The 19,284-nt window shown below is 46.9% G+C and overlaps 1 protein-coding gene across 1 annotated transcript in view; it reads left to right on the forward strand.

Moving 5' to 3' along the window:
- LOC143298272 (cilia and flagella-associated protein 47-like) overlaps positions 1–19,284 on the forward strand; it is a 135,696-nt gene that overhangs the window by 81,826 nt on the left and 34,586 nt on the right. Inside the window, exons 41-49 of the mRNA XM_076611087.1 lie at positions 2,441–2,720; positions 3,384–3,638; positions 5,319–5,458; positions 8,559–8,681; positions 12,762–12,897; positions 14,050–14,255; positions 16,227–16,370; positions 16,986–17,104; positions 19,104–19,158. Coding sequence (XP_076467202.1) covers positions 2,441–2,720; positions 3,384–3,638; positions 5,319–5,458; positions 8,559–8,681; positions 12,762–12,897; positions 14,050–14,255; positions 16,227–16,370; positions 16,986–17,104; positions 19,104–19,158 — 1,458 coding nt within the window. The remainder of the gene's footprint in view (positions 1–2,440; positions 2,721–3,383; positions 3,639–5,318; positions 5,459–8,558; positions 8,682–12,761; positions 12,898–14,049; positions 14,256–16,226; positions 16,371–16,985; positions 17,105–19,103; positions 19,159–19,284) is intronic.

The following is a 19,284-nucleotide window of genomic DNA, read 5'->3' on the forward strand; positions in this document are numbered from 1 at the left end:
CATTGAGCTCTAAACTGAGCAGTAAGCCTTTGACATTTTACCATAACGATGCGGAAAATTGGATAAAAAACAACAACACTAATTGTTCAATTTTTGGAGTGAAACTTCGCGTGCCAGTGAGGAAGGAAGTTAAGTTGGAGTTACTTCCCTTACCTAGCAGTTTCATGCATATTAATGAGCTTACGAACCGGTTGAAATAAATGGGTTTCTTCGCACGCCTGTCAGGCAGGCAGGCTCATGGTTGAATAAGTTAACGCTTTGCCATACTTCCTGGTGATTACAGCCGTCTGGTCAAAGTATCAGTTTTCAGAAGTGAATGTCATCACTCAAGATAGATAAGTGAAAGGTGAGAGAGGGGGGTAGGGGACGTGGTGTGTGGTGAGTTGGGGGAAAGCGGATTGCTGGAGGGTGAAAGGAAAGATGAACAAGGGTTGAGATCAGCACAGATCTTTGTGACATTCTGTTTTGTGGAGATTGTGGTGAATAGTTCTAACTTGCACTGTTTGTTTGTCGACTCTTTCCTTTTAACGGGTTAAAAGCTAAAAGCTCTGTTGTAGTGATGATCATTGACAACACAACAACTTGTGTCATCCTGAATGCAAAACTTGATGCATGTTTTTGTCGTTGTTGTTTGTTTGTTTGTTTTCAGTTGTACATTCATTTATTCAGTTTCTGTTCATGTCTGGTCACAAGTTTTTTGTGATGCCACTAATCAGACAAATAAAACACCAAACGTACTGATTAGATAAACGAAGAAATTGAAAAATCAGATGTGATATTGCATGGAGTAACATCCTGGAAATGGATTGTAACAGTTATAACTAACAGCAAACCAACCGGACTGTCATCCACTCGCAAATGACTGCTAATTATACACCATTCCTTCCTTCATTTTACAGTGTTAAAACGTCAATGTCTCATTCGATTTGTGATGAAGATTTTTTGCACAAACTATTTTCATGTTTTGTTGATGAAAATGATGTGTCATGTGTGCAGTTTTTTTTGCTGGTTTGCTTTGTTATGCTTCACTGTGATTGGGATGTGTGATAGATTTGGCTATAACGATTATTTGGGACGTGTGATAGATTTGGCTATAGTAATGATTTGGGATGTGTGATAGATTTGGCTATGATGATGGTGAATTGGGATGTGTGGTAGATTTGGCTATGATGATTATTTGGGTTGTGTGGTAGATTTGGCCATGATAATTATTCGGGACATGTGATAAGATTTGGCTATAATAATTATGTGGGACGTGTGATAGATTTGGCTATAATGATGGTGATTTGGGATGTTTGGTAGATTTGACTATAATAATGATTTGGGACGTGTGATAGATTTGGCTGTAATAATCATTTGGGATGTGTGATAGATTTGGCTATGATGATGGTGATTTGGGATGTGTGGTAGATTTGGCTATGATGATTATTTGGGTTGTGTGGTAGATTTGGCTATGATAATGATTTGGGACGTGTGATAGATTTGGCTATAATAATGGTTTGGGATGTGTGATAGATTTGGCTATGATGATGGTGATTTGGGATGTGTGGTAGATTTGACTATAATAATGATGTGGGACGTGTGATAGATTTGGCTATAATAATGATTTGGGATGTGTGATATATTTGGCTATAATAATTATTTGGGACGTGTGATAGATTTGGCTATAATAATGATTTGGGACGTGTGATAGATTTAGCTATAATAATTATTTGGGATGTGTGGTTAGATTTGGCTATGATGATGGGGATTTGGGTTGTGTGACAGAATTGGCTATGATGATGGTGATTTGGGACGTGTGGTAGATTTGGTTATGATTATGGTGATTTAGGGTTTGTGGTAAATTAGACCATGTTGATGGTGATTGAGGTGTGTGGTAGATTAAACTATGATCATGTTGGTTTTAGATGTATTGTAGATTAAGCTAAGTCATGGTGGTTTGGAATGTGTGGTAAATTAATCAAAAACGATGGTAATTTGGGGTGTGATGTGGACAAGAATGATGTTGATGCTGCAGTAATGAACCTGTGCCATGTGGTAGGCATGACTGGTCATATGTTGATGCTGGAGTATGTGATTCAGGTTGTGTGGTGGAAGAGGTGGATGTTCTAGGCCTTCAGACCGTTCTTGCAGACATTAGGTGGGCAGTGTTTGGGGTGTGGCTGAGTGAGGTGTTTCATTGCTGCGTGTGCCCCCAGTTCACAGTGAAGGTGTTTCACTGTGTGTGCCCAGTTCACAGTGAAGGTGTTTCACTGTGTGTGCCCAGTTCACAGTGAAGGTGTTGTATTGCTGTGTGCCCCCAGTTCACGGTGAAGGTGTTTCACTGTGTGTGCCCACAGTTCATGGTGAAGGTGTTTCACTGTGTGTGCCCAGTTCACAGTGAAGATGTTGTGTTGCCGTGTGGCTGAGTGCCATGTTGTGTCATTGCTGTGCCCCCCAGTTCACGGTGAAGGTGGAGTCCCCGTGCTTTGAGCTGGAGCGGGTGATGCTGGACGTGGACAGCCCCTTCCAGGAGGCGGGCCGGTTCCGCATCATCCTGGTGGAGTCAAGCGGGGACCTCCTGGACCCCAGCAAGCCCACGGCCCTCATCAAGCCCAAGGAGAAGAAGGTGAAGAAGGTCCGCTCCAAGATCGACCACGGCCAGACACGGCCAGACACCCCGCCCTCCCCGCAGCTCCCCAAAATCACCAACACTCACGACCTGTTTGCCTCCAAGAAAGGTGTGTTGTGGTGGTGGGGGGGTAGGGAAGGGGGACGGGGGTTGGAGGGGGGGGGGAAGGGTTTGTGTTGTGTGTGTTTGTGTGTGTGTATGTGGGAGGGGGGGATTTTTTGGGTTTTGTTTGTTTGTGTGTGTGTGTGTCTGTTGTGTGTGTGTGTGTGTGTGTGTGTGTGTGTGTGTCAAAAAACAAAAACAAAAAGAAAAAAAGAGAGAAAGAGTGCCTCCAAGAAAGGTTTTTGTGTGTGTGTGTGTGTGGGGGGGGGGGGGTTCTTTTGTGTGTGTATCTGAGAGAGAGAGAGAGAGAGAGAGAGAGAGAGAGAGAGAGAGTGAGTGAGTGAGTGAGTGAGAGTGTGTGTGTGTGTGTGTGTGTGTGTGTGTGTGTGAATGAATGTGAGAGTGACAGCAACAGGAACACAGAGAGAGAGAGAGAAAAAGAGAGAGAGAGAGAGAGAGAGAGATTCAAAAACTTTTTTACTCAACGATAAAACTTTTTTTTTAGCCAATGCCTCATCTTCCAGTCTGTCCTTAGGACAACAATAACAGCAATAACAACAACAATTATAATAACAACAGCAAGAGAGATACAGACACAGAGAGAGAGAGATAGAGAACAGTGTTGACTTAAAACCTCCCTCACACACACCTGTGTTCCCCCACCCAACAGACGACACCCCACGCCTCAGCGCCTTCTTCAGCCCGGTGAGCAGTGTGTACCTGGAGCCCAACGCCACGGCGGAGGTGGAGGTGGACTTTCTGCCCTTCGCCGTGGGAGAGCGCCAGTGCTCTGTCATCTTCCTCAACGAGACCATCGGGGAGTTCCTCTACTCCATCGAGGCCAAGGCCACCCTGCCTCTGCCCTCCGCCCTGCCCTACATACCCTCCCCTCACAGCGTCAGGATCAGCAGTGCTGCCGCTGCTGGTAAGGGGAGGGGGGGGGGGCTGTGTTGGGGGGGGGGGCAGTGGGGTTTGGGGGAGGGGGGGTTGTGTGATGTGGTGTGTTGTGTTGTGTGATGTGAGGGAGGGGGGGGCTGTGTTGTGTTGTGTGATGTGGGGGGGGGGGGCTGTATGATGTGATGTGTTGTGTTGTGTGATGTGTTGTGTGATGTGAGGGGGGGGGGCTGTGTGATGTGTTGTGTGATGTGTTGTGTGATGTAATGTGTTGTGTTGTGTGATGTATTGTGTGATGTAATGTGTTGTGTGATGTGTTGTGTGATGTAATGTGTTGTGTTGTGTGATGTGTTGTGTGATGTGTTGTGTGATGTAATGTGTTGTGTTGTGTGATGTGTTGTGTGATGTAATGTGTTGTGTTGTGTGATGTGTTGTGCTGTCTGATGTGAGGGGGAGCTGTGTTGTGTTGTGTGATGTTATCAGGGCTGTGTTGTGGATCAGTGTGCTATGTATTGTCATGTGTTATTGGACAAATGTGTTTTGTGTCACAAGACAGGTGTTTTGGATGTGTAGTGTGTTGTAGGGAAGGTGTTGTGTGTGTCATGTGTTATAGGACAGATGTCGTATGTGTCATCTGTTGTAGAACAGGTGTTTTGCATGTCATGTGTTGTAGGACAGGTGTCATGTGTGTCATGTGTTGTAGGACAGGTGTTGTGTTTGTCATGTTTTGCAGGACAGGTGTTTTGTATGTGACATGTGTTGTAGGACAGGTGTTGTAGGACAGGTGTTTGTGTGTGTCATGTGCTGTAGGACAGGTGTCATGTGTGTCATGTGCCGTAGGACAGGTGTCATATGTGTCATGTACTGTAGGACATGTGTCATGTGTGTCATGTGCTGTAGGACAGGTGTCGTGTGTGTCATGTACTGTAGGACAGGTGTTGTATGTGCCATGTGCTGTAGGACAGGTGTTGTGTGTCATGTGTTGTAGGACAGGTGTTGTAGGACAGGTGTTTGTGTGCGTCATGTGCTGTAGGACAGGTGTCATGTGTGTCATGTGCTGTAGGACAGGTGTCATGTGTGCCATGTGCTGTAGGACAGGTGTCATGTGTGTCATGTGCTGTAGGAGAGGTGTGTGTCATGTGCTGTAGGACAGGTGTTGTGTGTGTCATGTGCTGTAGGACAGGTGTTGTATGTGTCATGTCCTGTAGGACAGGTGTTGTGTGTCATGTGCTGTAGGACAGGTGTTTGTGTGTGTCATGTGCTGTAGGACAGGTGTCATGTGTGTCATGTGCTGTGGAGCAGACAAACCGCTCTTTTTTTTCTTTCTTTATTTTGTTCCTTTATTCTTTTTATTCAGGAGGTGTATTATTCCATTTCATTGATGTACTGTCTGTCAGTCTGTCAGTTAATTGATGCCCCCTTTTCTTGCTCTTCTAAAGAAGAAGATTGTAGACCTGTGTATGACACAGATGATGTAGAAAGTGCCATGATGTCACAGGAGTGGGGGGGAGGCAAGATTGCAGACCTGTGTATGACACAGATGATGTAGAAAGTGCCATGATGTCACAGGAGTGGGGGGGAGGCAAGATTGCAGACCTGTGTATGACACAGATGATGTAGAAAGTGCCATGATGTCACAGGAGTGGGGGGGAGGCAAGATTGCAGACCTGTGTATGACACAGATGATGTAGAAAGTGCCATGATGTCACAGGAGTGGGGGGAGGAATGTACGGCGGAGAGGAGAGCGTGGTGTACTGGAAGTGCGAGACCAACCAGACACTGAGGGAGAAACTGCTGATCCCCGTCACCAACATGGCCAGGGAACGCGCCCTCATCCTGGCTGCTCAGCAGGTGTGTGTGTGTCGTGGTGACGCGTCAGTGTGTTCCCTCCCTGTGTCGTGTCGTGTTGTGGTGACACATCACTGTGTTTCCTTCGTGTGTCACACTCACACACACACGCATACACACACACACACACATACACACACACACATACACACACACACACATACACACACACACGCATACACACACACACACACACAGTCCCAGGGGCGCGCACACACACACACACACTGCATATTGCAGCTGTTGATTTTCAGATGGGCGTGTGTGTGTGTGTGTGTGCCAGTGTGTGCATATCTGTGCATTCCCATTATGAATTGTTGTAATGTTGTTGTTTTTTATGCATACGTGTTTTAACTGAAGAGGACTGATGAGGTTACAGCAACCTGCACATCACAGGGGCCACCGCACAGTTGCTGTTCTTGTTGTTCTGTGTTGGTTGCGGGCTGCAGCTCCCATCTTCACTTGCACACGTTGCCTGTGACATGTAGGCCCCCACTGTGTAGGCAGCCAAATTCCATTTTCAGGGGTGTACAAGCTGGATCTGTTCTTGTTTCCATAATCTACCAAACACTGACATGGATTGCAGGATTTTTTTTAATGTTGTATGTTTGATCTGCTGTGTGCATAAACACACGAAAGGATCCAGGCACCAACTGAGGTCTTCACAAATGTTGATGTGGGAGATTGGGAAAAAAACCTCCACCCGTAGCAGCCCACCAGCTGCACAGAACCTGGGGATCGAACTCAGGAAACTGGGGCAAGAATCCAGTGCTCTAACCACTGGGCCACTGCACCCATCATTCACTATCACTATCACTATCACTATCACTGCCAGTATCAGTAGCTCAGGGAGGCATCACTATATTTGGATAAATCCATATATGCTACACCACATCTGCTAAGCAGATGCCTGACCAGCAGCGTAACCCAGCGCCGCTTCGTCAGGCCTTGAGTCATCATTCAGCATTACAGGGCTCATCCCATCATGTGGTCCATGTTGTGGTGATGGAAAGAATGGCTAGTTAGATTTGATTAACCCCCCCACTCTCCCCCCAAAAAAAACACACAAAAAACAATAGAACTTCTTTTTCTTCTTCTTCTGCGTTCACTCGTATGCACACGAGTGGACTTTTACGTGTATGACCGTTTTTACCCCGCCATGTAGGCAGCCATACTCCGTTTTCGGGGGTGTGACTGCTGGGTATGTTCTTGTTTCCATAACCCACCGAACGCTGAGATGGATTACAGGATCTTTAACGTGCGTATTTGATCTTCTGCTTGCATATACACACAAAGGGGGTTCAGGCACTAGCAGGTCTGCACATATGTTGACCTGGGAGATCGTAAAAATCTCCACCCTTTACCCACCAGGCGCCATCACCGTGATTCGAACCCGGGACCCTCAGATTGACAGTCCAACGCTTTAACCACTCGGCTATTGCGCCCGTCACAATAGAACAAAATTGGAAACATGAGGGAAGGTCATTTGTAACGGAAATGTTGAAAAATGAAAGTCATTAAAATGACAATGAAGGAGGAAGTTGATATCAATTTGATGAATCTACTACTACTACTACTACTACTACTAAATTACTGTTGATTGTTCTTTGGGCAGCAACATATGGCACCACCGGTAACTAGACAGTTTAATTGTCACAGTGGCATCAGCACTGATGGGTGTTTCAGAGTTCGACGGCTTGTGTTTTGCGTCTTGGTGTTGCTTTGTTCTGTCAGCCTGTCTGTTCTGCTGTCCACATCTGTTTTTGTTGGACACATGTGTTGCATGCTGGTTTCAGTTGCGCATCTTGTGTGTGTGTTGTTTGGTGGGGGTGTGGGGGGTGGAGGGGTGAGGTGGAGGGGGGGGGAGGAGACTGGGTAAGGAGCCTTCTGCTTGCATGACCAGGAACAATGCGGTCTTATGCGGGTGATTTTTTTTAATTTTTTTATTTTTTTTTTTTTTTTTACTTATTGGATTTTGCTTCCATTTCTTTTTTTTTTCTTCTTTTTTTTTCTAACTCTTTAAAAAAACAACAATTTTTCCAGTCATTGCAGTATAAATGAATGGACAGGGTAGTGATGTGCCCCTAGACTCGTGTCCCTGTATCAGTGCCCACGGTGTGTTTCACTGAGTATCCTGCAGTAGCTTGCCCTGCACTGCGCTATGTGACACTGTAGTGCGACACTGCACCTCCCTGCCTTACCTCCCATGCGTGTTGTGTAGCACATGTCTGACATTGACCTGACCTCTGTGTTGTGTAGCACATGTCTGACATTGACCTGACCTCTGTGTTGTGTAGCACATGTCTGACATTGACCTGACCTCTGTGTTGTGTAGCACATGTCTGACATTGACCTGACCTCTGTGTTGTGTAGCACATGTCTGACGTTGACCTGACATCTGTGTTGTGTAGCACATGTCTGACATTGACCTGACCTCTGTGTTGTGTAGCACATGTCTGACGTTGACCTGACCTCTGTGTTGTGTAGCACATGTCTGACGTTGACCTGACCTGTGTGTTGTGTAGCACATGTCTGACATTGACCTGACATCTGTGTTGTGTAGCACATGTCTGACATTGACCTGACCTGACCTACATGTCGTTGACCTGACCTGACCTACATGTTGTGTAGCACATGTCTGACGTTGACCTGATCTCTGTGATGTGTAGCACGTGTCTGACGTTGACCCGACCTGACCTACATGTTGTGTAGCACATGTCTGACGTTGACCTGATCTCTGTGATGTGTAGCACATGTCTGACGTTGACCAGACCTGACCTACATGTTGTGTAGCACATGTCTGATGTTGACCTGACCTCTGTGTTGTGTAGCACATGTCTGACATTGACCTGACCTGTGTGTTGTGTAGCACATGTCTGACATTGACCTGACCTCTGTGTTGTGTAGCACATGTGTGACGTTGAGCTACGTGTTGTGTAGCACATGTGTGACGTTGAGCTACATGTTGTGTAGCACATGTGTGACGTTGAGCTACGTGTTGTGTAGCACATGTGTGACGTTGAGCTACGTGTTGTGTAGCACATGCGTGACGTTGAGCTACGCGTTGTGTAGCACACGTCTGACCTGGCAGTGTGTTGTGTAGCACATGTCAGACGTTGAGCTAGAGCGGCGGCACCAGACAGGCACCCTGATGAGCTGCAGTGTGACGGCCAAGACCACCAAGATGCTGGCCACCAACCCTGACTCCGTCGTCCAGCAGGCCAAGGTAGTGTGTCCCTCAACATGTGGGGGGCAAGGTTGCTGAAGGGTTAACATGCTTGTCAAGGTAGTGTGTCCCTCAACATGTGGGGGGCAAGGTTGCTGAAGGGTTAACATGCTTGTCAAGGTAGTGTGTCCCTCAACATGTGGGGGGCAAGGTTGCTGAAGGGTTAACATGCTTGTCAACGTAGTGTGTCCCTCAACATGTGGGGGGCAAGGTTGCTGAAGGGTTAACATGCTTGTCAAGGTAGTGTGTCCCTCAACATGTGGGGGGCAAGGTTGCTGAAGGGTTAACATGCTTGTCAAGGTAGTGTGTCCCTCAACATGTGGGGAAACAAGGTTGCTGAAGGGTTAACATGCTTGTCAAGGTAGTGTGTCCCCCTCAACGTGTGGGGAGCAAGGTTGCTGAAGGGTTAACATGCTTGTCAAGGTAGTGTGTGTCCCTCAACATGTGGGGAAACAAGGTTGCTGAAGGGTTAACATGCTTGTCAAGGTAGTGTGTCCCTCAGCCTGTGGGGAAACAAGGTTGCTGAAGGGTTAACATGCTTGTCAAGGTAGTGTGTCCCCCTCAACGTGTGGGGAGCAAGGTTGCTGAAGGGTTAACATGCTTGTCAAGGTAGTGTGTCCCCCCTCAGCCTGTGGGGAGCAAGGTTGCTGAAGGGTTAACATGCTTGTCAAGGTAGTGTGTCCCCCTCAACGTGTGGGGAGCAAGGTTGCTGAAGAGTTAACATGCTTGTCAAGGTAGTGTGTCCCCCCTCAGCCTGTGGGGAGCAAGGTTGCTGAAGGGTTAACATGCTTGTCAAGGTAGTGTACCCCTCAGCCTGTGGGGAGCAAGGTTGCTGAAGGGTTAACATGCTTGCCAAGGTAGTGTGTCCCTCAGCCTGTGGGGAGCAAGGTTGCTGAAGGGTTAACATGCTTGTCAAGGTAGTGTGTCCCTCAGCCTGTGGGGGGCAAGGTTGCAGAAGGGTTAACATGCTTGTCAAGGTAGTGTGTCCCTCAGCCTGTGGGGGGCAAGGTTGCTGAAGGGTTAACATGCTTGTCAAGGTAGTGTGTCCCCCTCAATGTGTGGGGGGCAAGGTTGCTGAAGGGTTAACATGCTTGTCAAGGTAGTGTACCCCTCAGCCTGTGGGGAGCAAGGCGGCTGAAGGGTTAACATGCTTGTCAAGGTAGTGTGTCCCTCAGCCTGTGGGGGGCAAGGTTGCTGAAGGGTTAACATACTGATCTGCCAGTACTATGTCCATGAGGGGGTGTGGGTTCCAATCCCGCTCTCCTCCTCTCTCCCTAGTTTGACTGGAGAATCAAACTGAGCGTCTGGTCATTTCGGATGAGACGATAAACCGAGGTCCTGTGTGCAGCGTGCACATGGCGCACTGAAAAAGAACCCATGGCAACACTGTGTTGTCCTCTGGCAAAACTCTGTGGAAGTCCACCCTGATGGATTGACAAATGTATATGCATGCACTCAAGGCCTGACAAGTGCATCGGGTTATGCTGCTGGTCAGGCATCTGCCGCCTTGAGAAAACTGAAACTGAAAACTGCGTGCCCAGTGTGATCTGACAGCTCTGAGCTGTGTCACACATCTTCAGCTGACATGAGGAATGCAGTGTGAATAAAAACCAACAGGACTTGGCACACGAAATCAGCGGACATGAACATTGAAAGTCTGCAGACTTTGTGGGCAGCTGACACATCCACACAATATTACACACAGGGGTTTAAGGTCGAAGCATTGTAAATCAGATGTAAGGCTGAGGACGGTATCTGCCATGACAAAAAAAAAAAAAAGAAGAAGAAAGGTTGATGGATGGAGGTAGAGTCATGATGTTGCAGATGGAAAGGGTGGCGCTGTAGTGTAGCGACGCGCTGTCCCTGGGGAGAGCAGCCCGAATTTCACACAGAGAAATCTGTTGTGATAAAAAGAAATACAAATACAAATATCTGCCCTGACAAAAAAAAAGGTTGAAGGATGGAGGTAGAGACATGATGTTGCAGTCACTATGTGATGTGAGGACAATATCTGCCATGACAAAAAACATTGAAGGACAGAGGTAGCAACATGATGTTGCAGTCACTGTGTGATGTGAGGACGATATCTGCCATGACAAAAAAACGTTGAAGGACGGAGGTAGCAACATGATGTTGCAGTCACTGTGTGATGTGAGGACGATATCTGCCATGACAAAAAAACGTTGAAGGACGGAGGTAGCGACATGATGTTGCAGTCACTATGTGATGTAGTGATCCACTGGGATGATAGAAGTGCAGGTAGACCACTGACACTCTTTGCTGATCACCTCTTGTCAGACACGTGGTGAGTTGAGTGGCGCTCCGTCAGTTGACACCTGGCTGCTGTGTGTGTTGTTGGCATGGTGTTGGAGGCATTTGCGTTGATGATGTGTAGTTCAGTCTGCATTGCTTTGAGTTAGTTAACTGCGTTGATGATGTGTAGTTCAGTCTGTGTTGTTTTGAGTTAGTCATCTGCGTTGATGATGTGTAGTTCATCTGCAATGTTGGCATGGTGTTTTGAGTTAGTTAGCTGTGTTGATGATGTGTAGTTCGGCCTGCATGACGTGTGCACATGCTTACAGCACTGATCCCTTGCTGACTGTACCATGTCTGAGAGGTGGTACTGCAAGGAAACCCTCTGCCACCCTCTTCACGAGCCTCGCACTTTTTTCTGTTTCTTTTTGCTTCTCTTCAGTTCCACCACTGTAGCTGCTAGTCAGCTTGTGGCCTCTGTCTTAAACACATCAAAGGACACGGACAGACAGACAGACAGACAGACAGACAGGCATGTCAAAAGAGAAACAAGGAAGATGAACAGAGAAAGACAGACAAGCACATGAAAGACAGAAGGCAGCAGACAGAAAGACAGACAGACAAACATGAAAGACAGAAGGCAGCAGACAGAAAGACAGACAGACAAACATGAAAGACAGAAGGCAGCAGACAGAAAGACAGACAGACAAACATGAAAGACAGAAGGCAGCAGACAGAAAGACAGACAGACAAACATGAAAGACAGAAGGCAGCAGACAGAAAGACAGACAAACATGAAAGACAGAAGGCAGCAGACAGAAAGACAGACAGACAGACACATGAAAGACAGAAGGCAGCAGACAGAAAGACAGACAGACAGACAAACACATGAAAGACAGAAGGCAGCAGACAGAAAGACAGACAGACAAACATAAAAGACAGAAGGCAGCAGACAGAAAGACAGACAGACAAACACATGAAAGACAGAAGGCAGCAGACAGAAAGACAGACAGACAAACACATGAAAGACAGAAGGCAGCAGATAGAAAGACAGACAGACAAACACATGAAAGACAGAAGGCAGCAGATAGAAAGACAGACAGACAAACACATGAAAGACAGAAGGCAGCAGACAGGAAGATGAACAGAATGACCCTGCAGTCAGCTGACCACTTCAATCAACACAGGGACACATAAGCCAACACACAATCTACAAGCTTGCTTTCAAACAAACAAAAACAAACAAAACAAATAAAACAAAAACACAAAACAACAACAGCAAAATCCCTGTTCGTGTGGTTGATGTGGATGACATTTTGTGGATGGTGTGATGTTGATGTGGATGGTGTGGTGTTTATGTGGATGGTGTGGATGTGTATAGTGTGGTGTTGATGTGGATGGTAAGGTGTTGATGTGGACAATGTGGTGTTGATGTGAATGGTGTGATAGTGTTGATGTGGTGGTGTTGATGTGGATGGTGTGATAGTGTTGATGTGGTGGTGTTGATGTGGATGGTGTGATAGTGTTGATGTGGATGATGTGAAAGTGTTGATATGGTGTTGATGTGGTGGTGTTGATGTAGATGGTGTGATAGTGTTGATGTGGATGGTGTGGTGTTGATGTGGATGGTGTGATAGTATTGATGTGGTGTTGATGTGGATGGTGTGGTGTTGACGTGATGACATTGTGACATGATGTGGATGAAATGAATTGATGTGTGTTGATGTAGTGGTGATGTAGTGTTGAAGTGGTGTTGATGTGTTGATGTTGATGTGTTGATGTAGTGGTGTTGATGTGGTGTTGATGTGATGTTGATGCTACACACAGGCCAAGAACCCCAAGGGCAGCATGTACGTGGTGGAGCACGACTCGGAGTTCTTCAAGATGCCGGAGATGCTATCTGTGCGCTCCCAGCATGAAGCTCAGCAGGTCAACATGCCCCCTGGTACCAAGGTGCCCAAAGGTCTGTGCCCAGCAGTGCACACTGCTCTGAGGATAGTGCTTGTTGTTGTCCGTGCTGTTTGCAAAACGTCCTGGTTTTGTAATAGCATTTATTTTTGTGGCACTTTGAATGAATGTGTGGTTGAGATTGCGCGTGCGTGTTGTTGCTTGTGATGCTAGGGGAAGCTATTGCGTGTTTCTTATGAATATGATTTTATTGTGATCATCGTTCCTCAGTGTCAGTGAGTACAGTTCTGGATAGCTTAGCTGATCCCGTCACAGCAACTGTAAGCCAGAGCGTGAAAATCAGGTGGACCGGACGGGTCCTAGTGTTTCGATGTTTGGCCTGTTGTCACACTGATGAGAGGTTCGCGCATTGTTGCGCACTGTCAGGCACTCTCACCCTTTGTATTCTGAAGAGATCAGAATAGAGAACCTCTGTAAAACGACCTTGTGTGAGGTGTTCATTCCCTTTTCCTCCCCCTCTTGTTCTTCCTTACCCTCTTGTGGAAAACGCTGTATTGAAGATAGAACCCACCCCAACAACTACAACAGTTTTTCCTTGGGGGGTTGGAGATTGTGACACTTGTCTGTGGTCAGTGTGTCTGTGGTCAGTGTGTCTGTGGTCAGTGTGTCTGTGGTCAGTGTGTCTGTGGTCAGTGTGTCTGTGGTCAGTGTGTCTGTGGTGTGCTGTTTCTCTTCATTGTGCACTGGTGTTGGTATATTGTTGGTGTTGCAAGAAGGAAGGCGGAGAACATGTGGGCAGGCACACAGGCACACACGCATGCATGCACGCACACACATACACACACAGAGCATATAGATACACACCCGGTCTGAGTGGTCAGCAGTTTTCACATTCTGTTTCAGTGTGCCTTCAGCTGATTATTTTTGAAGGACTGCTCAGTATGAATAAAACTGTTATCATCATTATCATCATAGTTGTCATCCTCATCATCATTATCATCATTATTATTATTATCATCATCATCACCATCATCATTATTATTATTATCATCATCATCATCATTATTATCAACATCGTCATCATTATTATTGTTATTATTATTTTTTTTTTTTTTAAATAAATATTATTGATATTGTTATTATTGTTATCATCATTATTATTTTTGTTGTCGTTATTAATATGACGGTTATGATTGATGATTGTCAGGAGTGAATCTGGACGACGGCATCGTGGAGCTGCCCATCGAGTTCAGCGCCAAGAAGGCGGGCCACTACCCCTGCCAGATCACCCTGCGCTCCATCGACGACATCCGCGTGTACCGCATCGACTGCACCGTCAACCCAGAGGGCAGCACCGCAGAGCTGCAGTTCTCTGTCCCTGTCCACCAGTCCATCACGCAGGAGATTCCCATCGTTAGTGTCTGTTTGTCCCCGGGACTGATTTGGGGTTGGGGGGGTGTCTGTGTTGGTGCCACAGTGTGTGATCTCGGGCGTGTGAATGATACAGTGTGTGACGTTGTCGGTCAGGTGAGACTGTTTCATGCTGGGCAGTGAGTGTGTGTTTAACTCTCTCCATACGAACGGCGAAAGAGACGACGTTAACAGCGTTTCACCCCAATTATCATCATCAAAATATTGCAAGCGGAAGGCTCTTATACTGAAGAGGTATAAGAGGTTGACAAAGAATACCACAATTCTGACGACGGAAGCTAAAGGTTGGGTCATTCAGACACCCACTGGACATCCGAGGGGTCTGTGTAGAGGAGAAGAGAGGACTGGCCGTACTGAGTCAGTTAATGGTGGACAGGTCAATGTTTGCTTCACCTTGGGCAGTGAAGGTGTGTTTTGAAGTTGGGAAGGTGAACGTTTTGTTTTGCGTTGGGAAGGTGAATGTGTACTTTACATTGGACAGGTGAACATGTGTTTTACATTAGGCAGGTGAAGTGTGTTTTATGTTAAACAGGTGAAGGTGTGTTTGACGTTGTGCAGGTGAAGGTGCGTTTGACGTTGTACAGGTGAAGGTGTGTTTGACGTTGTTGTGAAGGTGTGTTTGACATTGTGGTGAAGGTGCATTTGACGTTGTGCAGGTGAAGGTGTGTTTGACATTGTGGTGAAGGTGTGTTTGACGTTGTGGTGAAGGTGCGTTTGACGTTGTGCAGGTGAAGGTGTGTTTGACATTGTGGTGAAGGTGTGTTTGACGTTGTGGTGAAGGGGCGTTTGACGTTGTGCAGGTGAAGGTGTGTTCGACATTGTGGTGAGGGTGTGTTTGATGTTGTGGTGAAGGTGTGTTTGATATTGTGCAGGTGAAGGTGTGTTTGACGTTGACGTTGTGCAGGTGAAGGTGTGTTTGGTGTTGACATTGTGCAGGTGAAGGTGTGTTTGACGTTGACGTTGTGCAGGTGAAGGTGTGCAGGTGAAGGTGTGTTTGGTGTTGACGTTGTGCGGGTGAAGGTGTGTTTGGTGTTGACGTTGTGCGGGTGAAGGTGTGTTTGACGTTGACGTTGTGCGGGTGAAGGTGTGTTTGACGTTGACGTTGTGCGGGTGAAGGTGTGTTTGGTGTTGACGTTGTGCAGGTGAAGGTGTGTTTGACGTTGACGTTGTGCGGGTGAAGGTGTGTTTGACGTTGACGTTGTGCAGGTGAAGGTGTGCAGGTGAAGGTGTGTTTGGTGTTGACGTTGTGCGGGTGAAGGTGTGTTTGGTGTTGACGTTGTGCGGGTGAAGGTGTGTTTGACGTTGACGTTGTGCGGGTGAAGGTGTGTTTGACGTTGACGTTGTGCAGGTGAAGGTGTGTTTGACGTTGTGCAGGTGAAGGTGTGCAGGTGAAGGTGTGTTTGACGTTGTGCACGTGAAGGTGTGTTTGGGTGAAGGTGTGTTTGACGTTGTGCAGGTGAAGGTGTGCAGGTGAAGGTGTGTTTGACGTTGTGCAGGTGAAGGTGTGCAGGTGAAGGTGTGTTTGACGTTGTGCACGTGAAGGTGTGTTTGGGTGAAGGTGTGTTTGACGTTGTGCAGGTGAAGGTGTGCAGGTGAAGGTGTGTTTGACGTTGTGCAGGTGAAGGTGTGCAGGTGAAGGTGTGTTTGACGTTGTGCAGGTGAAGGTGTGCAGGTGAAGGTGTGTTTGACGTTGTGCAGGTGAAGGTGTGCAGGTGAAGGTGTGTTTGACGTTGTGCAGGTGAAGGTGTGCAGGTGAAGGTGTGTTTGACGTTGTGCAGGTGAAGGTGTGCAGGTGAAGGTGTGTTTGACGTTGTGCAGGTGAAGGTGTGCAGGACAACGTGTGTTTGACGTTGTGCAGGTGAAGGTGTGTTTGGGTGAAGGTGTGTTTGACGTTGTGCAGGTGAAGGTGTGTTTTACGTAAGACAGGTGATACATGTGTTTGACGTTGTGCAGATGAACGTGACCAATCACGACTGGAGCCTGGAGGCCAAGATAGAGGGGGAGGGGTTCTCCGGGCCGCGGGTCCTGCTGGCCAAGGCCTGCCAGAAAACACAGTACCCCCTGGTCTTCCAGCCCGTGCTGGAGAGGGAGGTCAAGGTCAGGGTCGCACCTCTCTGCTGTGTCCTGTGTGCTGATGTGTCAGTGAATTATGACAGGCGTGATGGTGAATGACTGTGCAGGTGTGTCGGTGAATGACTGTACTGGTGTGTCAGTGATTGACGCTACAGGTGTGTCAGTGATTGACGCTACAGGTGTGTCAGTGAATGACGACAGGTGTCAGTGAATGACTGTACAGGTGTGTCAGTGAATGATGTAGGTGTGACAGTGAATGATGACAGGTGTGACAGTGAATGATGACAGGTGTGACAGTGAATGACTATACAGGTGTGTCAGTGAATGATGACAGGTGTGACAGTGAATGATGACAGGTGTGACAGTGAATGACTATACAGGTGTGTCAGTGAATGACGACAGGTGTGACAGTGAATGATGACAGGTGTGACAGTGAATGACTATACAGGTGTGTCAGTGAATGACTATACAGGTGTGTCAGTGAATGACGACAGGTGTGACAGTGAATGATGACAGGTGTGACAGTGAATGATGACAGTGTCAGTGAATGACTGTAGAGGTGTGTCAGTGAATGACGACAGGTGTGACAGTGAATGATGACAGGTGTGACAGTGAATGACTGTAGAGGTGTGGGTGCAGGGCAAGCTGACCCTGAGGAACGAGGAGGACGGACAGGACCACGTGTTCCACCTGACAGGGCGCGCCGAGAAACCCCTGGCTCTGGAGCACATCAAGTTACGCATGGAGGCCAAGAAAGTGTACGTCACCTGTGTCACTTTGTTGTTGTTGTTTTGTGTTTTCCCCTTGTAATGAAGATTATATTGGACCAGAAAACATATACCAAAATTCCAGAAAAGATCATCACCATCACAAATACGGGAAAAAAAAAAAAGCAACAGCAAAAAATCACACCACGTAATCAATTTCCATCAAAAATTAGTGACGCATTGTACAGACAAGCTGACAAAGAGACAGACAAGCTTATGTACATGGTCATTCTTGAACTCTGTCACTTCCTGTTGTCCGTCTCCCTCGGAGATCGTGAAGCAGACGACACACTTATCGAGTCCATCGATCTTCTGACAAGCACAGCACACGACTGCCTGTAGTTGTTCACGTCAGAGGCGCAGTTCACCTGGACAATCCTACCGTTCAACGTCTTCATAAAAACTTTTCCATTATTTGTACATACTTGTTTACACACTGAAGTATCGTCTCCAACACAACACAGCAAGGCGTAAGCTCGAGGGGTCAGATCCTTCACCTTAACCCTTTCACCGCCAGTCAATTTAGAGTATAAAATTCCCTTGTGGTAGAAACACAGAAAAGACAGTGGCTAAGAATAGCTGGGGATTCCCCCTGCGATGTATAGAAAATATGACCTATCCTACCACCGAACATTAAGAGCAGCAGGTTCATGGATAACAGACCAATGAATGGTCACCTTTCAGTGACATGGGTCCTCTACCACGCCTGTGCATAAATGCGAGCTTGGCAGTGAAAGGGTTAAACACTTTGGTTTCTCAGGGCGTAAAGAACTGTGTCTGGAATTGAACCGCACAATAATGGCATGTGGTTTGCTTTCTTGCTGTTTTCTGTATTGCTCTCCTTTTGTCTCGGACCTGCTCGATGAAATGCCTCGACGTCTTTGTTGTATTTTGTATTTTTTGTCTCCTCTGTGTGAGCTAGTCTCCTCAGTACAGTGCCACACTTTTTTTCCTCCCGTCTGTAATTTTATTTTGTTAATTTTTTTTTACAATATCAAAGTTGTATTTCTCAACAGAATTTTGCCGGTGACAACCTCTTCTTTGTTGTAGGTTCTTTTATTTAGGCTAAGTAATGCATAGAGGACTCAAGTTTATCATTTCATCTGAAAGGTTGTTTATTGGGGTTTTGTTTTTCAATAGTTAATGAGTTGCTAACACCCTATGGAACTCAGTGTTTTGAATGCCTGCAGTTTGATGAACCAGTTGCTGGAGCTGTGTGTCATTGTGTGGGTGGAAACTTCTTGTACTCTGCTCTTTTCCATGGTGTAGCGTGAATGCATGTGAGTCAGCCTGTAGTGAAGATTGGTTGATATGGATACTTATACAGCGCCTATCCTCGGTCGGAGACCAAGCTCTAAGCGCTTTACACACACGGAGACATTTGCACAGCAGGCTGCCTACCTGAGTAGTGCAGACTGATGGGGCTGCCACTGGATGCTCATTATTCGTTTCCTGTGTCATTCAATCACATTTCAGACACGCACATACACGCTCAGACAGACATCTAACATTTTACATGTATGACCGTTTTGTTTATTTACCCCGCCATGTAGGCAGCCATGCTCCGTTTTCGGGGATGTGCATATTGGGTATATTCTTGTTTCCATAACCTATTGAATGCTGACATGGATCACAGGATCTTCAATGTGCATATTTGATCTCCTGCTTATGTATACACATGAAGGGGGTTCAGGCACTAGCAGGTCTGCACATATGTTGACCTGGGAGATCAGAAAAATATCCACCCTTTACCCACCAGGCGCCATCACCGAGATTCGAACCTGGGACCCTCAGATTGAAAGTCCAACGCTTTCACCGTTCGGCTATCGCACCCGTCGCCCGAAGAGACAGCAAAGCAGTGTGAAGAATGCGTACTGATCTCTTTGAGTTCGGCGGAGATGGAAAGGGGGGAATGACAGCGATGGTCAGTGAACACGGCAACTCGTGTCTCTGGGCAACATCAGAGGGTCAGTCTGTCTGTGTGTTGCAGTATCACTCACACCGTCAAAGTCCCCAACGCCACCAAGAAGAAGCTGTTCTACCGGGTGAGTCCTGCCGCTGTTTGGGAATACTTCTCTGTGCTAAGTCTGTTCCACCTCTGTACCTCTTTCTGTCATAGTCTGTTCCACCTCTGTACCTCTTTCTGTCATAGTCTGTTCCTTCTCTGTACC

Source organism: Babylonia areolata, chromosome 23 (assembly GCF_041734735.1).
Source record: "Babylonia areolata isolate BAREFJ2019XMU chromosome 23, ASM4173473v1, whole genome shotgun sequence".
NCBI classification, from domain to species: Eukaryota; Metazoa; Mollusca; class Gastropoda; order Neogastropoda; family Buccinidae; genus Babylonia; species Babylonia areolata.